The following is an 18089-nucleotide window of genomic DNA, read 5'->3' on the forward strand; positions in this document are numbered from 1 at the left end:
ATTAGTAGGTGCTTAGTTATTATCTGTAAAATTTAATACTTCTCAATCTTTAATAGTTCCGTGATCATTGTCAACTCTTGATGTACACTATAAAGATTTAACCCTCTATACAAACTGTTATATCTTGAGAACGCTAATTGTTATAACCTGTGGCCGGCCTGGATGCCCTCTTAATGTATAACGTGAAAATACCCACCAATTACAGAGAGCAGTAAATTATCGATCAGACCAGTGACACATAGAAACCCGTACGAGCAGTCAAGAATACTTATTAGTCCCGCTTTCTGCCTAGCACAGCCAATTAAGTCCAGAACACCGATAACAGCCTCTGCAATATGAATCATTATTTTCAAACATACGGAGTTTATATATCAAACGAACTGACAACATCGTACCATAAAATAGAAGATAACATTTGTACAAGATTTGGCTAAATGTGGTTGTGAATATGGGGAACAGTCATCCATAGACTGAGGATAACTCCCGAACTGTAGATCGTATAGTAATAGTTCATAGGTCAGAACAAAGCTTATAATAAAATGCATACGAATATGGATAGTTTAGTTAGCTAACAATTATACAATAAAAGTATACACATGGTATTGGTCCATAAATGGATCCCTAAAGTTACCGTTCACTATAAACATAAACATTCTGATAAATATCTAGATAAAGTATAAGCTATTAACAGTTTATATAAGAAGATGAACAATTCATAATCATGTAATTTTTAAATGAAATATCCAAGGAATCCTACTAAAGAATATAGAAATCAAAACTTAGAACTTCAATAATCAACAAATAATTATAATTAGTCTGAAGGGGTTTTTACGGAGATTTTAGTATTTTGATAGTTGAAATCATGATTCAATTGAAGCTAGACCACCATGGAAAACCTTGAAGCATTGGACGGCCATTTCGTCCTATCATGGGACTCCTCAGCAGTGCGTAACCAGAATAGGACGAAACGGCCGTCTAGTGCTTCCAGGTTTTCCATGGTAGTCTAGCTTCAGTTGATTCATGATTTCAACTATGAATATAATTAGCTTGTTTATTATGTATATATATATATATACATTGATTTAAACAAAAATTAAATAAACACAGGAGAATAATAATAATAATATTTTCTTATTCAAACATGAATAACAGTAACAGCATTATAATCCATAAACAGAAACTGGGTATGAATAAGAATAACAATGAGAAGAATAGTGATGAAATTGATCATAACAAATAAATAAACAATTCCCGGATGTGCACCTTTTGTTCCCCGACTTGAGTTTTCAAAAATAAACATGTAAATTTTGGTTGGATACATGGAAATTATTGAATAATGAAGATTGTTATGCAAAATAAAAACGAGGTAGGGCGCGCTCGCGAGAGAGAGAGAGAGAGAAGCAACATAATAGCATAATAAATAATAATAATAATAATGATAATAATAATAGGCCTGTAAATGAAGTAAATAAATACATTTTAATCATAACAACATGAGAGATAATAAGGATAAGAAAAATAGAAATATGAAAACAACATGTTGAGTAGGAGTAATTAATGCTTTCAAGTATATATACATGTGTATTTATGTGTGTGTTTAGTTTTCGTTTGTTTGTATAGATCAACTGAAGCTGAATGATTAACTAGTTCAAACATTAATGGTGATAGCTGTATTATTTTTTAGAGGGTAACCAAAAATATTGATTACTTACTTCAATGTAGCATAGGCCGCCGACAAGCATTCTACAACCCAATCTTTCCTGGACCTTCCTTTCTAGTTCTATTCAGTTTTTGTTCATTCTTCTCATGTCAGTTTCCATTTCTCGGCGTAATATGCTCCTTGGTCTTCCTCTTCTCCTTTGACCTTCAGGATTCCATGTGAGGGCTTGTCTTGTGACACAGTTGGATGATTTCCTCAATGTGTGTCCTATTCACTTCCAGTGCTTCTTCCTGATTTCTTCCTCCACTGAAATCTGGTTTATTCTGTCCCACAGTGGGTTGCTGCTGATAGTGTCTGGCCAACTCGCTAAAAAAAAGCTAACCAGAAAACATATTATTCAAAAATATTGATAGGTTAAACATACTAATTCTCTTCGTATCTATGTGTATAATGATGATGATGATGATGATGATGATGATGAGCATATTATTAATAATAATAAAGGTGAAATAAATAATTTCATTGTTGAAACATGCAACAATGGTCAGTATTGTGATTTTAATTGGCAATTATATTTTCTCCTTAATATGAGAAAGTATGTAAGGTAGTAGGTATGAAAATTATAAATTATAAGAAGAAGTAAATTATTATTTACTACAGAACAAACGGTGATCTACTTGACAAACAATATCATGTGTGTGAGACAACTATTGCTATTAGTAATGATATAACGTTGTTATGGATAGATACAACACTAGTATGACCTGAAAGGTGGTAGTTGAAAGTATTTGACAGAGAACGCTGTTCGACCTAAGTTTTGTGCTACTTAGTATTCATCAGTGAGGTGCACCTGTTATATTGAAGTAAGTGATGTGTCCTAAAAGTTTCGATACCATGTCACTCAGCTTCAAAGTCAGAGACGTTACCATTAAGCTGTTAGTCCTACATGGATTTCATGAGCTTATGAAAAAAGAGAACCCTAAATATTATTCGAACCACATTTTGGTGATTGAGACTAAGTTTAAATTCAGTGTAATTCCTATTTTATTTGAAATGTTTGTTTATTATTAAAGCTGTAAGTTCAAACTCTCTCCCATTCACTTTAGTATGATCAGCTAGCTAGGTTGACTAGCTATTAAGTAAGATGTATGATAGAAAACAATTTGTCCATTTACCGATTCAAGTTATTATTTAAAATGGAGAGTTTTGACTTTTGAGCTTCCATTCTACCATAAAATATGTTGTCCACATAAACATTCTACTGTCAGACTTTTCAGTTATCATATAATGATTGTAAACTTGTAAATGAAGTTACATAAAATGATTCAAATGGTTGTTGAATAAATACAGTCAAACTGTTTTAAATGAAATAATTGGATATTACAAAAATAATATGATTTTAATAATAAGACAACTTCATTCGATTATGTTATGCAAACAATTATATTTATAAGTAAAGATGGATAGTGGCTAGCAGTAGAATTCAAAATGCACGTTCTATCCTAATTCGGACTCATCAGTTGGATGTATCTACATCTCACAATTGATGTTCACTCAGGAGCTCGAATCCAGTACCACTCGCTTCGAACTCTATCACGTTATCCACTTAGCTACTAATTCCTGATATATAAGTGGATAACGTGATGGCGTTTGAAGCTAATGGTACTGGATTTGAGTCCCAGAGTGAACATCAACTCCGAGATGCAGTACATCCAGCTGACGAGTCCAAAATAGGACGAAATGCTCGTCCTGTATTCCACTGCTAGCCACTATCCACCTTATAATGTCTGTGACTTAAGGCAATATCGAAGCAATCCGAGCAGAATGCATATATACTAATAACAGACTGATCAGTTGCAGTCCTAAATATCAATGGGAAGATACAAGCAAACAATACAAAAGGAATTGAATTATATATATGTTATTTACAACATTAGATCTCCAAAACGTTTATCACTGTTTCTTTCATATTTACTTACAGATGATTTGCCATAAATTTACAGTTTTATTTCACCAATACAAAGCTCAAAGGCATCTGTTAGAGTCAGATCATAGATGAAAATGTCTTTTATCTTCAAATTATGACAGATTACTAATCCATCTTCATTTATCTTTACATTCAGGGATGTTCACCTTTAAATTAAGCTAATGAATTCGGCCCTCCTACAAGTTACCTGACATCTTTTCTTATGTGTTAGAAAATTGAACCAAGCTGATACACAGATTGTACGGTCTTTAAAGATTGGTCACATCTCTTCAGTCTCTAGTCTTGACTGATTTAATCTGAATGATGAAGTTTTTCAAAACGTTGTTTTTAGAAAAGAAATCGACACTTAAAACTTTTAAACCATTTAGCAACATTTCAATTACTTTTCAAGTTACCATACACAATAGTTAAGTAGGTCATATTGTTTCAAATCAAGGAATTTCATAATTCAATCTTAAGTATCGTAAAAAAAAGGCTTAATATTTTTTAATTATGTAATTATACTAATGTAACTAACGGTATTGTTAAGTATAACCTGTGTGAGATTATGATTTATTTCATTAATATCACCATAACAACGCATAACAAATTTCAAAAAAAAAAGAACAACAGAAACCATTTTGATTACTGTTTCTCAAATTATTAAATATATGTAAGGTTTTGTGGAGATTTAGTATTTTCATAGTTGAAAGCGTGAATCAATTGAAGCTAGACCACCAGGGAAAACCTGGAAGCACTGGACGGCCGAATCCTCCGAGGCGAGGTCGAGGATGTGCCCCCTCTGAGGAGTCCCACAATAGGACGAAAGGGCCCTTAAAGCTCTCCAGGTTTTCCCAATGGGTGGTCGTCTAGCTTCAACTTGGGCTCCATGATTTTCAAGCTTCCAAATTGAACCGTCAGCTTCCAACTATGAACACCTTATATGGATTGAATTCTACTTATATAGTTGATTATTATGAGAAAGGGGTTTTGTGAGGATTATAGTAATGTAATTAACTTACTACATTCTCTACAAAACCCCTTTCTGATAATAATCAACCTTTGCTCACTAGTGATTGACTTCGAAAGGTATTTCCTGAAGTTCTAATGAGTAGACATGACCAGTGGATTTCAACCGTATCTGTTGTGAGATAGTAGACAATGGTAGACGGTGGCTCAATTTCATGGATTACTTGAAGTTAGACATTAACACTGTTGGATACCTCTCAGAGAACTAGAAGTTAAATGTTCGCACACGAAACCGAAATTCTTGAGTTCAAATACCGCGAGCGCGATCCTGGATGAGCACTGCTCGGTAGTCTTTCACTGAGATGAAACAGTTGTCGAATGCTTCCATGTTTTCCATGGTAATCTAGCTTTATTTAGATAGTTGACTTTACCACCTAAATAAAATATATTTTTAAATATAACTTGATAAATATTACATCAGTAATTGATAACCAATAATAAGGTACTAATTCTGTAGAAGTTAAATTATTTAATTTTAAAATTAATATCATTTTTTATATTGAATACATTTTTACTGTCCTTCAAAATTTTACCGCCTTATGCGTGGGTTTAAAGTATATCGTTAGTTTTTGTCTTTTTGAGAAAAAAATTTGTATTATATAACCATCTATTATCATGTCGGAATTACCCTACAATTTCATTTCCTGTGTGAGCAGAAAAAACTGATGACTACATTCACTAGTGTTGAGTTGACTTATATATACTTTCTAGATTATTGAAATGTTCATCACTGTATGGCATAATAGGAAACTCATTTCAATCTAATACTCTAAACTAGATAAGAATATGAAATGAACGAAAAATATAATCGTAATCCCTTCACTGATGAGGATTTGTGACGAGATTGTAGTATTTCCATAGTTGAATTCACGAGTTGATCTAAGTTAGAATACTACAGGAAACCTGGAATCACTTGACATATCACCATTACTTTAACTAATCACTGCATGGTTATACTGTTGTGAACAAGAACACAAATGGGGACAATCGAATGTATTCAGGCACATCATTACAGAATATCTCATTAAAATATGAGAACTATATAGTGAACAGTTAATTTTCAAAATAACAATCAATTGTCTCAATTTGACTGTTTCTTCTGCAAATATCCGTCCGTAGACTCCGATTATAATTGTTCATGCATTTTTGTAACAATTGAGTGCCGTTCCCGTTCTCTCCTTATTGATCTTCTACTGAGCTAATTATTTTCAGGTATTCAGGAAAAATTATCTTCTTTCAATAGAAATGATGTTGCTAACACTGCTATCAAAGTATATACTTAGATGTAAAGGAAAGGAACTAAATATAGTTTTTTCGTCAATTCAACTATACAATGAATTAACAACCTTTTTTTATATTCTCATACAAACTGCCAAAATAATCTGCAGTAACTGTTGTTTATTAATGATCAAAACACAATACGCAATTTAACTAACCGTTTTTCACTTTTCTTCTTAGTTCATATGTAATATTATGTCAGTCAAGATGAGTTGTAAGCGATAATTAACAATGATGTATATTATGAAATTATCAATAATAATGATAAATTTCAAAGCACAAAGACAATTGTTAGGTAACGATAATGATGATGATGATGATGGCATTATGATGAGAATCATCGTTGATCAATATCCAAATGAGTTTTTAACATCATAGTACTTTACTTATGATAATTAATAGGGAGTTTATGCTATCTCGCAAAATGACTAAAAATGAAAACGTGAACCTCTGGATTTCGGGTTCATAGCTGTAAACATACTATGATTTCCATGTGACTTAAAAGTCTTGAATTCATATGTGTACACATCTGAAGAGTCATGAACTAGGAAAATCTGTCACTCAGTGGTTATGGGTACTTATTACTGCTTCAGATGACCTGTTAATAATTATTTTTAAAATATTTCAACAACTAAATATGGGTAAAACTTGAAAAAAAAGTGGTCATTAGTAGTTAGATATCACTAAAAGACATTTGATTTAAATAGTAAACATTTAAGTCATCAGTATTAATGTATAGAATGTATGCAGATAAATCCAGCTAACTAGTCTAAATACGCGTTTTGTGTCCTGATACTAGTCATAAATAAGATGGTGGTTGGAGATAGTCAACAGGAAACCCTGGAACTAGATTTCATGCTATTTGGTAATCGTCCTTCTGATAAGATTCGATCTGCATTCAGAAGAACCTGACACATATGTCATTGATCAACACTTAGTGATCTATCTATCCCATAAAAACTAGCATACAATCATTTTAAAAATTGAAGTACCTCAAACTTTTGTAAGTTTTTCGTTCAAAACTGTTATATGAATGAAACTTTGAGAACTATTTATGGACCAATATGATATATATATTTCTTATTGTATAATTGTTAAGTAACTCAACTATTCGTATTCATGTTTTTTTTATTATGAGCTTTATTTTGACCCGCTGACTATTACTGTACGATTTACCATTCCTGAGTTATGCTCAGTCCATTAATTACTGTTCCACACATTCACAGCCACATTTGGCCAAATCTTTCACAAATGTTGTTTCCTATTTCATGGTACAATGTGGTCAGTTTGATTGGTATATAAACCCAGTATGTTTGAAAATAATGATTCATATTGCAGAGGCTATTATTGGTGTTCTGGACTTAACTGACTGGTCTAGGCAGATAGCAGGACCGACAAGTGCTCTAGATTGCTCGTACAGGTTTCCGTGTGTCACAAGTCCGATCAATAAATTCACTGCTCTCCAATTTGCGGCATCGTCACGTTATATATAAACAGGGCATTCAGGCACACACGTTCTAACAAAAACATGTCTTCGAATATGAAGTTACCACGTTTTCTTCGTCGACTTATTAAGTTACGTGTATAAATGATTGCGTTTCATTGGAATAATAATGCTATTTATACTTCCATATCATTATACATTTAATTATTCACTTCTACAATGTCACCGAAGGGAAGTGTACATATTATCTAGTTAGGTCAACTATAACAACACTAGGAAACTGTGGATATCCTTTTCTTTTTTTAAACCACGAAATTTGAATGATAAGGTTACAGTACATTTCCGGATTGTGTGATTTCTAATAATTCTTTTTTTATCAAAATTCTTTTTTTTGTTTCTAATTCATAATAGTAGTAGTTACTAGATAGTTGACATCAGATAATACTTGATTGATTGAAAGGTTGTGCTTATGATGAACGGTATTGTTATAAAGGTAAACTAAATTGTTTATATTGAGAATTTGGAAATAAGTCCATTGAGAATAATTCAAAAAATTTATTGATTGTGAAACTATTGATCAAAATCAGTTTGTTTGTTCTCGGTTACAAATAAAGTTTTGTGTCAGTAATCTTGTAAACTATGCTTACCCAAAGTTTGTGCTGCTGATGATGTCATTCAGAAGGACGATGAAAGCTTCACAACCAAACCATCCAGCTCAGAGAACAAAATTTCATCAAAATAATTGATGTCATAATCGAAGAGAATATTTTAAAAAACAAAAGTTAGAATATGAAAAAAGATCCAACTTCAATAGGGATAGTTCGAAGAAACATGTTTAAAGTAATTTTACAATTATGAATAACCTGTAGTACAACTATACTAAGATGATCTTGACATAGTCTCTTTGGTTGTTAAAAGAAACCTTCAGGACTATTTCCAGTAAATTGTAGTATCGTATGACACTAGCTTAAAAACTAAAATCATCTATAATAGAAAGCTATCTCAATTGTGTTTAGTTACTATGATGTACATTCAGCAGTAGATGCAATACATTATTTTTTTGTTTTTACAAACATGGTTTAGCTCAACTGGACAGAAAAGATATAGAATTTATAAATAGACATTTAACCGAGTTACCAAAAAGAAAGGAAACCAAGTGGTTATTTAAAATATAACTCACAACTGACAATAACAAAAAAATGAAACACAATATCAAGTACTAATGGACACAAATATGAATACAATACAATCTAAGAATTACTGGTTAGCGTTTTTTTAGCGAGTTGGTTTTCTACGGGTTGGGGTCGCTAACCCCATGCCTAACCACCCTCTTTTACCCAGGCTCGGGACCGGTAGTAGCCCCCGGAGGAGCTACAGGCGGAATTACAATCTAAGAATAAGTATGTATATATAGGCTTAAGCATAAGTAGTGACTTTAGTAAAATGAAGTAATGCCAATCATAACATAACCAATTTTCTAGAGTAAGTGCTCCATATCATTGTCAGGCGCCTTTTAACATACATGAATAACTCAATCTAATGTATTCACGTAAATGTTGAGTATACTTATTTAGTAATGTAACATTACTATTCATATACTTAGAATAAAATGTTAAAGGTAAATAGTTATACTGATTAATTGTAGTCAGTATCTTCCTTACATGTTTTATACTTTAATGGAGACTGTTTTTAAAACAAAATATACTTTTGTAAATAGTATTGTAGTGTGGTCTACTTATATCCTCATAAGTAGTATACAGTGATGACCAAACAGAATGTATTTTGGCAGAAGACCGATAAGGAAAGTACTGAAATGACGTGCAATTGTTAGGAAAATGAATAAATAATGAAATTAGAGAAGATGGATTGATATTTACAGAAGGAACAGTGAAGATTTAGACAATGGATTGTTATTTTGCAAATTAACTGTTTAATTGTGTATGGTTATCAGAATTTAGTGAGATAGTCTGTAATATGTGCTTAAATACATTCGATTGTAATCACAATTGGTTGATCACTGGGTGGTGATTAATGTCATGTTTGTTAAGTCCTTCTTGGTGCTGATCGAATGCTATCGATCAAGTTGCAATGTGGCCACTAGTCTCGGTGGCTCGACACTGCGTGCACTATGTTGATCAATTCAAACAATATGAGTGGCTAGTAGTGGAATCCGGTTTGACCCGCGTTTCGTCCTATTTCGGACTCGTCAACTGGATGTACCTGCATCTAAGAGTTGATTTTCACCCAGTATCTTTCTCTTCAAACGCCCTCATGTTATCCACTCAGCTACTGAATCCTGATAACCACTTGCTTGTGCCACAATGCTTGTGAAATAAGGCTATATCGAGGCAATACGCACAGGATGCACATATGCCAATAAGAGACTGACCAGTTGCAGTCCTAAACATCAATGGGAAGATTTAAACAAGTTATACTAAGTGAATCTTAACATCTTGTTCTAATGAATTCATTGCTTTTCCATTTCTATATATATATAATTGGCACTGAATGATACAAGGATGATTATAACGCGATAAAATAGTTTCTTAATGACTACTAATACTACCTACTGGAGAGTAACAACTTATTAGTTACCTCTGACCACTTGAAATTTATATATATTAGATTAACTTCTGTTCATTTCCTGTGATATATCTGTATATTTAAAACAAGCGGTATATCTTATCATAACCCTAATATTTATGGACCAAATCAAAAAATAGCCTTCTTTGTTAATTATACAAAATTTGATTTACTGTATTCAATACAAACAATAAAAAAAAGAAACCGACTGATATATCGGTTTATATAAAATTAGAACATTGAACAGTTGTTGTTGTTGTTGTTTAAAAGATATTTGAAAAAAACAAAAGAAATCAAATATACTACTTCTTTATAACAATGGAAGTAGTAAAAATAGAAAACTCATCTTTATTAATGAATGTACAATTCAATAAGCTTGATAAGATAGTTTCTATTAGATTCAATAGAAATAATAAACATCATTTCGAAAGAAATCTACAGACTTATATGTATAACATTATCTTATACAATCTTATATCTTTAACCGTTAAGTAAACATATTGTTCAATGGAAAACAATGAACATTGGATATTGAATGTTAACCAACAATTGTGTATACATATAAATTATATTGGATACAAATTTGTTATTTATGAAGTACCCGCAACTACTAATAAAAGTTTATACAAATAATCACTGCTTTATTTATGTAGCATATTAATAATAGTTAATGTATACAATAAGGTTGAGTTAATTATTATCATCATTATTAATTTACTTGTTCAATAAAAATAATAAAAAAGAACTATACAAATAATACCAAGTGAATTCAAACTTCACCCCATTGCACAAGCGATTGGCTATCAAGACTCAGTAGTTGAGTGGATAACGTGATGCCGTTTGAAGCGAAAGGTACTGAATTCGAATCACAGAGTGAACATCAACTCTGAGGTGCAGGTACATTCAGCTGACGAGTCCCAAATAGAACGAAATGCGCGACCTGGATTCCACTACTAGCCACTATCCATCTTTGTTGATAATGTTTGTGAATTAAACCTATATCGAGGCAATACGCACAGTATGCACATATGCCAATAAGAGACTGATCAATTACAATCCTAAACGTCAATTGGAAGATTCAAACAAACAATGCTAAGTGAATTCAAGCTTTACCCCATTGCACAAGCGATTGACTATCAAGACTCAGTAGTTGAGTGGATAACGCAATGACGTTTAAAGCGAAAGGTACTGAATTCGAGTCCCAGAGTGAACATCAACTCTGAGATGCAGGTACATCCAGATGACGAGTCCGAAATAGGACGAAACGCGCGTCCTGTTTTCCACTACTAGCCTCTGCCCATCTTTGATAATTATACAAACATCGAAATATTGAAATAATGAATTGATTATATGCAAAAGTAGATATGGGTTAACAGTGGAATTTAGCAAGTATGTTTTGTCCAATTTGTAACTGGTCAGTTGGATATACTTGATGTCAGAGTTAATGTTCACTCTTGAACTTGAACCCAGTACCGTTCACTCAAAACATTATAGCGTTATTCACTTAGTTATTGAATTCTGATTGCCAGTGATTGTATTATCAATATACTAAATACAACACAATAAAGAGATTTCTTGGAAATAAGAAATATCCAGTTAAAAGATATTTGTATGTAAATATATACATATATCCAGGATAGAGTTCGTATGAACTAGAGTTCTAGTTATAAACATACACCAAGATTACAATAAGTTGAAAGTGATTTACCGTTCTAAACTTCTCTACATTCAATGGCTATTCTTGGATATATTTAGAATATTATATGTAATATAAAGGTTACATATATAACATCTACTTCATAGTATGCAATAAATCGTTATTTATATCATCTTTAGAAAACTTTTATTATAGAATCTCCTAGGTAATACACTCAATGTACAATGAACATAACTAGGTTAAGTAGATAAATAGGAAAAAGAAATGATGAACAGTTTGCGTAATGTAAAGCGTTTGGTTATCATTAGATACATAAATTACTATTCATGTTCTGTTATTCTATGTTATTTGTAGTTTGTTTTGTTGAAATTTATGTTACAGTCAATATCGACACTTGATGATATCGTAATAAGAAGAAAAAAGATTTATTCTAAAGAGTATTTCTTCATTAGATAAACTTATTTTCATTATCAGAAGGGGTTTTGTGAAGATTTCAGTATTTTCATAGTTGAAAGCATGAGTCAATTGAAGCTAGACTACCATGGAAAACCTGGAACCACTGAACAACGGTTTCGTCATAGTATGGGACTCCTCACCAGGGAGCATCCACGATTCTACACACACAGGACTCGAACCCATAACTTTCAGTCTCTCATATGAACACTTAATCTCTAAACCACTGAGCCGGCATCCAACGTTGTTACGTGCAATATCGTGGATTGATTGAAGTTAAACATTAACATTTCAGTAAACCACTGATTATTTTTAAGAATACCGTCATACACAATTTGTACTATGTTTTTCATTCCAATCGTTATCTGATTCGTCTACACCAGTAAATGAGAGCAATTTAGAAACTAGACATTCAATTAATTACATTTTTCTATCAGGACTTTAATGAACTTACCAATAAGTTTTTTACTTATATAATAGATTAAACTGTTTCGTTTTTTCAGGTCTACTTTCAATATTTGAACATTTTCCTTCAATAAAATAATGAAAGTCATAAGTCAACGGGATACATTTACCAGTGTACATCTATATTCATGTGTACTTATGTAATTTTTTTTCGTATGTTCGAAAACTATTAAACATTATCTCCTCTTTCATATCCATTTGTGAAATAGGAACCAGGAGTCTACTGTCAAGTAAATCATTTCAGTCAATATTGACATTTTTTAAATAAAAACAACATTAGACAGTAAAAAATAAACCATGATAGCAACATAACTAATGAGTGTAGTTAATGTAACTATATAAAAAAGCTTTAAGGTTCTTTCATTCAATCCACATAGTTATATCGAGTACATGCGTATTTGCTCTGTTTAATATATGACGTGATGATTCCCGTCAACGAGAGAGCAGTGAATTTATTGATCGGATCCAACGACACACAAAAGCCGCATGAGCAGTTTTGAGTACTTATCAGTCATGCTATCTGCCTAGACCAGTCAGTTAAATCCAGAACATCAATAACAGACTCTGAAATATGAATCGTTATTTTCAAACATACTGGGTTTATATACCATACAAACAGACCACATCGTACCATGAAATAGGTAACAACATTTGTAAAAGATTTGATCAAATGTGGCTGTGAATAAGGGGAATAGTAATCAATAGACTGGGGATAACTCAAGATTGGTGAATCGTATAATAATAGTCTATAGGTCAAAATAAAGCTTATAATAAGAGGGACACAAATATGAGTAGACATAAAGAAATATATAGTATCAGATGGATCTTTCTTGGAAAGTGATGTGTTCGATGATGAATTGTTTAAATTTCTATAACAGATATCAGTTAAATATCATAGAACTACAACTTTATTAAAGAAAATCTTCCAATTTCTTCTTAAAGTTGACTTGAAAAACTTCAGAAAGAGTGACAATAAACCTAGATATGAAAGCAAAAATGAACAAACTGACGCTGTTACTTCTCATATTAGCTCCCAAAAGACAAGAATATATCTGCAGTAAAAACTTAAATACAGTTTCCATAGAATGACTGATATCAAAGAACAGAAAATAGGAACGATAACAAACTTAACATTTAGAGGAAGTTACGAAATTAATGAAATTTCTCAACTGTGACTTATTGTATGTTAGTTCACTCAACGCTTGAAACCACTGATTACAACTATTGAGTGAGCGGCAATCAAGATGATTATACTTATCGGTTTAAATCAACTTAACAATTAGTGACTTCATAATTTAATGCCGTTTCCCAATGTACCCACTACTATTTTCTTTCGAAACTATTCCTACGCTTGTTGGCATTACATACCAGGATAGGCGGTGTCTAACCATTCATTATCTATATTGACAATATATTGATTACACATCAAAAACATTTAGTTGATTGTAAGAAACGTTATTCAACGTAGAGTTGGCACGAATGTTATATTTATAAGTTCCAGTCATCCTTTAAAGATGTCGTGTTCACACAGAGTACATATTTACATCATCAGACTGATTGTTATGAAACATCGAAGATGTCATATATGAGATATGTGTAGTTCCAAATTTTCCAGTTTTAGAATTCTTTCGATAAGTTATGAATTTATTTGACAGAATGTTTATCAATATTCATGGTGTAATTTTAACTGAAGTCATATTACTTAAGAAAAAATGTAGAGGTTCCATTATTGGATTTTGGATCATCCAATGACAATTAACTAAACTAGTTGGCTAGAGTGTTGGATTACATACATAAAGTACTAACTTGGAAGCTCTTTTAGAATGAAGGTGAATTCAAATAAGCCAATCAAATTTGTCCTTACTGGAACACAAACATGTAGTATGGACTTGATTTACAATGGTATTGTAGTGAACAGGAACTCAGATCGAGAAAACCAATTTATTGTTTAGTGCAACATTACAGAGTGTGTTCATAAAATGTGAAAACCACGTATTAAATACATTATTGGTACATCTTCCTCCAATTGTCCTGTACATACTTCTTCATACTTAAAATTCGGTTGTTATTCCAACTTCTCTCTGTTTCCCTTTCTGTTTTCTTCAATTCAATCTTCTTAATCTTCTGCTGACAGGCAATCCACTACCGATTGGTGCTACAAACCACTTATACCTGTCAATCTAAGTAGCCTATACCACAGTAACATCAATAGGAAAGTATATGAAGTAATTATTATTTGATTATTATCGCATAATCAGCAAAATTCACTGATTGATATGGGTAACAGTAACCAAATTCATGCTTCATATTTTCACATGTTTGATTAGATGTTTGCCTTTAACCGTGAACCGATATCAGTCTGTGAATGATTAAATACCATTGTGGTGTGGGCTATGGTGGTCAACAGATATAAGTAGTATAAATCATCAATCGAGAGTGAAATGTCTGGTGGCAAAAGGTTAAGAAGATTTAAGAGAAGAGAACAGAGAATGATTGGTGTGGAAATGAAGGAACAATCAAGTCCAAGACAATTGATTAACATTTTGCAAATGAAGAATTTACTGCATGGTTTTTCAGAACTTACCAAGAGACTCTGCAATATTGTATTTAGACATATTTGATTGCCCATGCCCATGTTCTCCTTCACTACATCAGGGATTATTATACAGGTATTTCACTTAAGTTTCTACCTCATTAAACAATATGTACTCTGGATTTCATACTTCATTCTCATTAATGAAATCAGGTCGCATAAAAACCTCAATAGATTTCAATAGCTACATTATAATCCAGTTTTCTACACTTCTAGTATCAGTTCATTTATGTCGCTCTGTGGTCATTATATATTGATTCATTGGTCTTGACTAAATGATGAATACATACAAGTGGAAAGTCTGTGAATGAAATTAGATAAGCGCTTCAGGCATCTAGGTCTTAATGATTCCACTCTTCATTATTTTGTAATATCAGTTAATGAAATACGAACAGCGTCTGACTTTTTTGCCAAATAATTTACGTACAATACGTTAATTTACTTCAGTTAATTTCTTCAGTCATAGCTATGTTTTTAATATTTGTTTTTTACCTTATTTAGATAGGTCGAGTGTATGCAGTTGATTGTGATGCGGAATTATCTAATCGTATGATAAGATATAGTATGCGACCATCACCTGGTACAGTTGGTCAAATGGTAAAACTTTATGTATATATCAGTTTTGAAGGCATCATTTATACACATCAAACAACAGATCGTGAACAAACTCCTGTATTAACCTTTGAAGTTATAGCTACTGATACTGGGAATCCTCCACTTTCTTCTGTATCAAGTGTTCTTATTCGAATATTAGACACTAATGATAATTCACCAGTATGGATATTTCCAAAACAATTTGGTGGTAATAGTGTTATAAATATTTCACAATATTCAACTGTTGGTTTATTAATTGCTCAATTGAAAGCGATTGATATTGATGAAGGTTTAAATGGAGAAATTATTTATTCAATTGTACATGGAAATGATGATGGATTATTTGAAGTTGATCCAATGAGTGGTGCACTATACTTGGTACGTTCATTGCATCATTTATTGCAACCGATCAATTTGAAATCATTAACAAAAGAAGAATTAAACAATACCATATTATTACAAAATGGAGATATAATTGAGAATCTAGGCAAACTTCATGAACAAGTTCATAGTTATAGACTTTTATTAAAAGCACAAGATCGTGGAACACCTCCTCGACATAATACAACAGTTCTATATATAGCTGTACTTCCATCACAATTTCATAAACAATCACAAACTGATCGCATTTCTATGGAATCAATCTATCATCATTCTGAATTAAAACGTCAATCTGATACAAATTTTCGTGATTTCAAAAGAATGGATCGTGATCTCATTGTTATGGTTGTATTAATTGCATTGACATTAATCATTTCAGTGATTTTAATTGTGACAATATTTTTGATTCGATGTAAAAATCTATTATGTATCGCTCCATTTCGTAGACCAAATCATAACCAAACTAGTAATATATGTAGTACTAATGATAATAATAATACTACTAATAATAATAATCAATTCACATTAGAAAGTCATACAGTTCAATCAAATAATAGAAGTAGTTGCGAATTTATTCGTGATCATTGGTGGAATAGATCATGGAATGCAAAAACTTTACCAAAAGAATATTGTATAAATAAACCAGGTGATTTATTCTCTACCTCTAGTCAAGATATGTATAGAGCTAGCACACTTGGTAAGTATTTCCTTCCTTAATAATACCATTGGTTTTTGTTTGATTGTCAAATAATGGTTGATTAAGTCGGCGTATGCAATAAATTAAAATTGACCAAAAAACTGCGCGAGACTGGTAGATCCTGGGTTCGAATCTCGCTTGAGAGGCAGGATCGTGGATGCATACTACTGAGGAGTCCCATAATAGGACGAAAAGGCCGTCCACTGTTTCCAGGTTTTTCATGGTGGTCTAGCTTCAATTGACTCATGATCTCAACTATGAAAATGCTAAAAATGTATTTTTAATCCGATAAGAACAGCATATAACCTACTGTACAAGCATTTCGTCCTAAATTGTTGTGATTCTCGTCTGTACAACGACTGAAACACACCACAGTAAAAAATCAAATACTAAAACACCATTTTGATGACGGTAATTTTAATCTAAATATCGTACCAAAAATATTCAGTAACATGCAAATCTGAGAATTGTATTATGTAATGAACCAATAGAGACTAAACAGAAAGGTCTATTATCGCTCAGTGTTGGAGAGATTACTGAGTTCAAGATTTCATATCACCAGCTTACGTCAGTTAAACAACTGGTTAAACCCAGAAAGGTATCAAACAAAATTATGATAAATTTATACCTGAAATCAGTTTTAAAATGAAACTGAAAAATTCACAGTGTTATCCGTACTCAACGGCTTAAAGGATAACGTGGTGACCATCCAAAAAGAAATGTATTTTGTTCGAGTCGTGATATGGAAACCAACACATTTACAGATACATTCAGTTGATGAGTGTCGAATTGAACGAAACGCTCTCCATGGATTCCACTGCTAGACATCATACAACTGAAATGCCTGTGAGTGAATAACAATATCAAGTCAACCCTTACAGGATGCACACATGCTAAAGGAAACTGATTAATTGCAGTCCATATCATGAACAAAAAGATCCAATCAATCATTACGAATTCTAAATTTGTATTTATTTACCTACCTAACTCTGTATAGATTTATAATTTCATAATCATGCCAATAGTTTATTTGATAAACTGTTGCACACCATGAGCAACAAAATCATGAAGGATGAAGTGAATTCATTTCATTTATAGCTGAAAGAGTGAGTCATTTGAAAGTTGGACAACCATGGAAAAAACCTGGGAAGCCGTGGGGCGGCAGTTTCGTTCCTATTATGGAAAAAATAACCAAGATACCGGCAACCTTTGAAAATTGAAAAACCAAACATGTGGGAACTTCACCAACGCGTGGTCTTGTTAGGCCAAAATCAATTGTTAAAAATTTT

General features: G+C 32.2%; 1 protein-coding gene across 1 annotated transcript in view; it reads left to right on the forward strand.

Moving 5' to 3' along the window:
• Positions 1-8986: 8986 nt before the first annotated feature.
• Smp_016230 (cadherin-related) overlaps positions 8987-18089 on the forward strand; it is a gene marked incomplete at both ends in the record, with an annotated part of 12373 nt that continues 3270 nt past the window's right edge. The window contains 3 exons of the mRNA XM_018797363.1: positions 8987-8995; positions 15630-16569; positions 16633-16800. Coding sequence (XP_018652413.1) covers positions 8987-8995; positions 15630-16569; positions 16633-16800 — 1117 coding nt within the window. The remainder of the gene's footprint in view (positions 8996-15629; positions 16570-16632; positions 16801-18089) is intronic.

This window comes from Schistosoma mansoni, chromosome 4 (assembly GCF_000237925.1).
Source record: "Schistosoma mansoni strain Puerto Rico chromosome 4, complete genome".
In the NCBI taxonomy this organism is placed as follows: Eukaryota; Metazoa; Platyhelminthes; class Trematoda; order Strigeidida; family Schistosomatidae; genus Schistosoma; species Schistosoma mansoni.